Here is a 7,650-nt window from a genome sequence, read left to right as displayed (position 1 = left end):
ACACACATCTTTGAAGGGAACACTAAGCAATCACTAGAACCAAACTCACCTGGCTTACACACCATTATTGACTACCTTCATAAGGGTATATGTTAGAAGGCATAAGGCTTGCTTCTTTTATGTGGTCTACTACTAGCCTATTCACATAACTACTACTTCTATAATATTCTACTAATATTTCTTATAAATGAACTATCTCCATAAAACATACATAAGAAGGTGCTAGGCTTGCTTCTTGTAAGCACTACTACTCTCTGACTATATTCATTAACAACTCATGTCTTTCTCTTACACCAACTCTGCTGATAGATTGAGCCTCTCAGGTCTCGTGATAGCTCTTCCAATACATGTTCTGGCTGGTTTAGGAAAACCACTAGCCATAGTACAGATCTACTTGGTCCCGTCTTTGAAGGTTTAGCAAACACCCTAAGACCTTTGGTGGGTGTTATGTTTGTTGAAGTTGGTGCTAGTGATGCTTGAGATAAGGGGAGCCGAAGCATTTGTAATGTGATTGCTGGAGACATGGAATCTGTTCCAGTGAGCTTAGTGGGAGATTCATTTTGTGGCACAGCTGACCTAGGCGTACATTGACAAATATTGGGATTGTATTGTGAATGACCTGAAAGATGTTTTCTGTTTCTTCTAATTGCAGATTCCTCTTCTGTTTCCACTTTAAATGATCTTGGCTGTCATGAAAGAGCAACAACCATTGCTGGATTCCAAACACATTGTGGGAAAGGTTGAATGCTAACATAAACACCTACTTCAAGATGGGCTTGAGCTTTGGCTGTTTATCATAATGATGGTTTTGACAACTCTCATGACTTTTAAGAAATGCTTCAACAAGTACTACTTTCTTTTGTAAATGATTGACCATGCATGGCAGTGTTTATTGTAATTGCTGACTCATAAGGAGTTGTGCAGGGGAAGCAAGGCTGCCTAAAGGCATATTCCTATAGTCCAATGATTGCAGTTAGGGTTCATCACCATTTTACCATATCACCGTATAACCATTCAGACCTACCATGTATGCTAGAATGCAAGCCCATTGCTTCGTTTTCTCCACACCTAAGCGGGTTGCATACAATTGTTTTAGGATATCAGGATTTTAGAATTTTAGGATGTTTTAGTATTTTATGAATAAGTGTATTTTAAATACTTTGAGGAAAAAAGTCTCAAATAAAAAGAACAATTAAATTGCATGCAAAATGAAAAAAATAAAGTAAATTTTAAACGACAATTCCTGGCAAAGGAATCAATTTATTTTAATCAATAATATGTTTAATCATTTTGAATTTAATCTTAAAAGAAAATCAAACTTAACCCAAATTACAGAAAGATTTATTGCTTTGATTGATTATAACAGATGTAGACTTTTCTTAATGCAATTTCCTACGTCTTAGAATAGTCTAAAGAGGGAGTAGAGGTACTCAGAATCATCCTCCCTGCATAGATACCACGTTTTGATTTTATAACGGTCATGTAAAATGTACCTCTTTCCTAGCTGGATAATTCTCCCCTTCGAACTTAAATTCCTTACATATTCAAACATTAAAAAAAAAAATATAATAGCGAAAGAAAAACAAAATTTAAACTGGAAGTGTCGTTAAGTTTCCAATTCGCATAGATCGTCCCTTCGAAAAGATTGCCCAGCTCTTGTTTTATGTGTATAACTTGTATATTCTACTCATGTGTTCTTTGTTTTAGGCTGGGGCGCTTCTTTAAACTATGTGAGCGTTTGGAGTCATAGTTGTTATTTATGCTACAAAAAGGGATGGGACAAGCCACCGATTACTGATATTGGGTAAAGTATTTGTAATTTTATGATTCTAAACCTACAAGGCCGATTCCATTTTATAATTTGGGCAATGAACCCATTTGAACAAAGATTGAATCCTTGGGGAGGGGGGGAGTAAATTGAAAAAGATGCATTATAGGTCACTGCTTTCAGATTTACGTGGAGGGAGGGGACTGGGTCCTAAAGATTTTCTGGTCAGAAATTTAATAATAGAAACTTTGGTTACTCGTAACCTAAGCCTTAGTTTAGGTTACGCACAAAGCCAAATAATTCTGGTTTGTAGTAGGCTTGGTGTGGCTTGTTTGAGGTAGCCTGATAAATTATTACGTATAACGCGTTAAATTAGGGTGCATTCCGGATGATGATAGGAGAGATCCCTCAAGTTTGGTCCAGGGAATCGTCTCCTAGAGAAATAGTGGCACACAGATTTCTTGATTTTCCCTTTCCCCGGATAGAGGGATTTGTCTTGTTTGCACTAATGTAAACGTTTAAATTCTGACAATGGCTAAACTACTTCCTTAATTTGTTTCGTTTCTAAGTTTTAAAGGTGTTTTCAGTCAAAGCATTTTGCAGTCACTGCCGGATAAAGAGCGATTGGGCTCCATCGGACCCCTATTTGAAAGGGTCCCATGTTACTATCAAAATGAACAAAAATTTTGTTCGAAATTTACAGTAAATTGCTTTTGAAGATAGTAAAAAAATATGAAATATTCAAATAATCAAAAATATATTTATTCTAAGTTCGCATTCCTGGATGAGATTTATTAATTGACATTTGATATATATATATATATATATATATATATATATATATATATATATATATATATATATATATATATATATATATATATATATATATATATATATATATATATATATATATATATATATTATATATATATATATATATATATATATATATATATATATATATATATATATATATATATATATATATATATATATATATATATATATATATATATATATATATATATATATATATATATATATATATATATATATATATATATATATATATATATATATATATATATATATATATATATATATATATATATATATATATATATATATATATATATATATATATATGTCCATCCTAAACCCATTTTACAACTTGAAGTACCCATCCATTTCACCACAACTTTACTATACTGCTATTTGAATGCTCCAACACCAAGCAATACTTTTCAAAGGGCATTTCAGAACAATTTATTTTCTTAATTACCAACCTAAACCCATTTTACAAGTTGAAGTACCCATCCTTTACACCCACACCTTTACTATACTGTTTTTTGAATACTCCAACACCAAGCAATACATTTCAAAGGGCATTTCAGAACAAGTTCTTTTCTTAATGTCCCTCCTAAACCCATTTTACAAATTGAAGTACCCATTTTTTACATCCACAACTTTACTATACTGCATTTTTGAAGGCTCCGACATCAAGTAATACTTTTCAAAGGGCATTTCAGAACAATTTCTTTTCTTAGTGTCCATCCTAAACCCATTTTATAAATTGAACTACCAATCCTTTACACCCACAACTTTACTATACAGTTTTTTTAATACTCCAGCACCAAGCAATACTTTTCAAAGGCGTTTCAGAACATGTTCTTTTCTTAATGTCCCTCCTAAACCCATTTTACAAGTTGAAGTACCCATCCTTTACACCCACAACTTTACTTTACAGCTTTTTGAATGCTCCAACACCAAGCAATACTTTTCAAAGGGCATTTCAGAACAAGTTCTTTTCATAATTTCCATCCTAAACCCATTTTACAAGTTGAAGTTCCCATCCTTTTCAACCACAACTTTACTTTACAGCTTTTTGAATGATCAACACCAAGCAATGCTTTTCAAAAGACATTTAAGAACAAGTTCTTTTCTTAGTGACCGTCCTAAACCCATTTTACAAAAGTACCCATTCTTTTGACCTACAACTTTACTTTACAGCTTTTTGAATGCCAAACACCAAGCAATACTTTTCAAAAGGCATTTCAGAACAAGTTCTTTTCTTAGTGACCGTCCTAAACCCATTTTACAATTTGAAGTACCCATCCTTTTCACCCACAACTTAGTTATAGGTAAGAGTTTGAAGTTTTACCTTAGAGACTTAGCTTAGAGTTTTAGTTTGGTTTAGTTTTAGTGAAAAGTTTAGAGTTCTTTAGCTCAGAGTCTTAGCTTAGAGTTTTTGTTAGAGTTCTAGTTTAGTTTAGTTTTAGTTAAGAGTTTAGAGTTTTTAGCTTAGAGTCTTAGCTTAGAGTTTTATTTCGAGTTCTAGTTTAGTTTAGTTTAGTTACAGTTAAGAATTTAGAGTTTTAGCTTAGAGTCGTAGCTTAGAATTTTACTTAAAGTTGTAGTTTGGTTAAGTTTTAGTTAAGAGTTTCGAGTTTTAGCTTAGAGTCTTAGCTTAGAGTTTTCGTTAGAGTTCTAGTTTAGTTTAGTTTTTAGTTAAGAGTTTATAGTTTTAGCCTAGAGTCTTAGCTTAGAGTTTTAGATAGAGTTGAAGTTTAGTTTAGTTACAGTTAAGAATTTAGAGTTTTAGCTTAGAGTCATACCTTAGAGTTTTACTTAAAGTTTTAGTTAGGCTAAGTTTTAGTTAAGAGTTTCGAGTTTTAGCTTAGAGTCTTAGCTTAGAGTTTTTTTTTATAGAGTTCTAGTTCAGTTTAATTTTAGTTAAGAGTTTGATGTTTTACCTTTGAGTTTCAGTTAGAGTTCTAGTTTAGTTTACTTTTAGTTAAGAGTTTGGTGTTTTACTTTAGAGTCTTAGCTCAGAGTTTTAGTTAGAGTTGAAGTTTACTTTAGTTTTAGTTAAGAGTCTAGATTTATATCTTAGAGTCTTAGCTTAGACTTTTTGTTAGAGTTCTAGTTTAGTTTAGTTTTAGTTAATAGTTTAGAGTTTTAATTTTAGAGTATTAGATTAGAGTTTTTGTTAAAGTTCTAGTTTAGTTTAGTTATAGTTAAGAGTTTAGGGTTTTATCTTAGGGTCATAGCTTAGAGTTTTTGTTATAGTTGAAGTATAGTTTATTAGTACTTAAGAGTTTAGAGTTTTAGCTTAGAGTCTTAGCTTTGAGTTTTTTTGTTAGAGTTCTAGTTTATTTTAATTTTTGTTATGAGTTTGATTTTTTACATTTGAGTTTAAGTTAGAGTTCTAGTTTAGTTTTAGTTAAGAGTTAGGTGTTTTACCTTAGAGCCTTAGCTTAGAGTTTTAGTTAGAGATCTAGTTTAGTTTAGTCTTAGTTAAGAGTTTAGATTTTTAGCTTAGAGTCTTAGCTTAGAGTTTTTGTTAGAGTTCTAATTTTACTTAGTTTTAGTTAAGATTTTATATCTTTTATCTTAGAGTCTTAGCTTAGAGTTTTTTTTGTAGTTTTAGTTTATTTGATTTTAATTTAATATTTTATAGTTTTAGCTTAGTATCTTAGCTTAGAGTTTTGTTATAGTTGTAGTTTAGTTTAGCAATAGTTAAGAGTTTAAATTTTTATATTATAGTCTTAGCTTAGAGTTCTAGTTTAGTTTAGATATAGTTAAGAGTTTGGAGTTTTACATTAGAGACTTAGCTTAGATTTTTATTTTCTTTTAGTTATAGTTAAGAGTTTAGAATTTTAGCTTAGAGTCTTATCTTAGAGTTTTACTTAGAGTTCTAGTTTAGTTTAGTTTTAGTTAATAGTTTGGTGTTTTAGATTAGAGTCTTAGCTTAGAGATTTTGTTATAGTTATAGTTTATTTTATTTTTAGTTAATAGTTTAGAATTTTATCTTAGAGTCTTAGCTTAGAGTTTTTGTTAGAGTTCTAGTTTATCCTAAACCCATTTTACAAGTTGAAGTACCCATCCTTTTCACCCACAACTTTACTTTACAGCTTTTTGAATGCCCCAACACCAAGCAATACTTTTCAATGCATTTCACAACAAGTTCGTTTCTTAATGTCCCTCCTAAACCCATTTTACAAATTGAAGTATCCAATCTTTTTTACACACAACTTTACTTTACAGCTTTTTTGAATGCTCCAACACCAAGCAATACTTTTCAAAAGGCATTTCAGAACAAGTTATTTTCTTAATGTCCTTCCTAAACCCATTTTACAATTTGATGTTCCCATCCTTTTCATACACAGCTTTACTATACATCCTTTTTGAATGCTCCAGCACCAAGCAATACTTTTCAAATGTCATTTCAGACCAAGTTATTTTCTTAATGTCCTTCCTAAACCCATTTTAAAAGTTTAAGTTCCCATCCTTTTCATCCACAACTTTACTTTAAAGATTTTTGAATGCTCAAACAACCAAGCAATACCTTTCAAGTGCATTTCAGAACACGTTCTTTTCTTAATACCCCTCATAAAACCTTTTTACAAGTTGAAGTACCCATCCCTTTCATCCACAACTTTACTTTACAGCTTTTTTAATGCTCCAACACCAAGCAATACTTTTAAAATGGATTTCAGAACAAGTTCTTTTCTTAATGTCCCTCCTAAACCCATTTTACAAGTTGAAGTACCCATCCTTTTCACCCACAACTTTACTATACTGCCTTTTTGAATTCTCCAACACCAAGCAATACTTTTCAAAAGGGCATTTCCGAACAAGTTAGTTTCTTAATGTCCTTCCTAAACCCATTTTACAAGTTGAAGTTCCCATCCTTTTCCCCCCCAACTTTACTTTACAGCTTTTTGAATGCTCAAACACCAAGCAATACTTTTCAAAGGCATTTCAGAACAAGTTCTTTTCTTAATGTCCATCCTAAACCCATTTTACAAGTTGAAGTACCCATCCTTTTCACCCACAACTTTACTATACTGCTTTTTTGAATGCTCCAAGACCAAGCAATACTTTTCAAAAGGGCATTTCCGAACAAGTTATTTTCTTAATGTCCTTCCTAAACCCATTTTACAAGTTGAAGTTCCCATCCTTTTCACCCCCAACTTCACTTTACAGCTTTTTGAATGCCCCAACACCAGGCAATACTTTTCAAAAGGCATTTCAGAACAAGTTCTTTTCATAATATCCCTCCTAAACCCATTTTACAAATTGAAGTACCCATCCTTTTCACGCAAAACTTTACTTTACAGCCTTTTGAATGCGCCAACACCAAGCAATACTTCTCGAAGGCATTTCAGAACAAGTTCTTTTCATAATGTCCATCCTAAACCCATTTTACAAGTTGAAGTACCCATTCTTTTCACCCACAACTTTACTTTACAGCTTTTTGAAGTCTCCACAACCAAGCAATACTTTTCAAAGGCATTTCAGAAAAAGTTCTTTTCATAGTGTCCGTCCTAAACCCATTATACAAATTGAAGTACCCATCCTTTTCACCCAAAACTTTACTTTACAGTTTTTTGAACGCCCCAACGCCAAGAAATACTTTTCAAAGGGCATTTCAGAACAAGTTCTTTTCTTAATTTCCTTCCTAAACCCATTTTACAAGTTGAAGCACCCATCCTTTACACCCACAACTTTACTTTACAGCTTTTTGAATGCCCCAACACCCAGCAATAGTTTTCAAATAATATTTCACAAAAAGTTCCTTTCTTAATATCCCTCCTAAACCGATTTTACAAGTTGGAGTACTCATCCTTTTCACCAAAACTTTACTATACCGCTTTTTTGAATGCTCCAATACCAAGCAATGCATCTCAAGTGGCATTTCAGACCAAATTATTTTCTTAATGTCCTTCCTAAACTCATTTTATAAGTTGAATTTCCCCTCCTTTTCTCCCGCCACTATGCTTTAATGCTCTTGAATGCCATAACACCCAACAACACTTTTTAAAAGGCATTCCAGAACAAAGTCTATTCTTAATGTCCCATCAAAATCGTTTTTA

General features: G+C 32.0%; 1 protein-coding gene across 1 annotated transcript in view; it reads left to right on the top strand.

Annotated features, from left to right (window-relative positions):
• Positions 1–875: 875 nt before the first annotated feature.
• Positions 876–7,650, top strand: part of LOC148950914 (coatomer subunit gamma-2-like) — a 92,277-nt gene continuing 85,502 nt past the window's right edge. The window contains exons 1-2 of the mRNA XM_089090949.1: positions 876–894; positions 1,708–1,804. Of these exons, the coding sequence (XP_088947075.1) occupies positions 876–894; positions 1,708–1,804 (116 nt within the window). The remainder of the gene's footprint in view (positions 895–1,707; positions 1,805–7,650) is intronic.

This window comes from Artemia sp. Qi Xiang Cuo, chromosome 6 (genome assembly GCF_049724085.1).
Source record: "Artemia sp. Qi Xiang Cuo chromosome 6, ASM4972408v1, whole genome shotgun sequence".
NCBI classification, from domain to species: domain Eukaryota; kingdom Metazoa; phylum Arthropoda; class Branchiopoda; order Anostraca; family Artemiidae; genus Artemia; species Artemia sp. Qi Xiang Cuo.
This window is presented reverse-complemented; position numbering and strand designations above follow the sequence as displayed.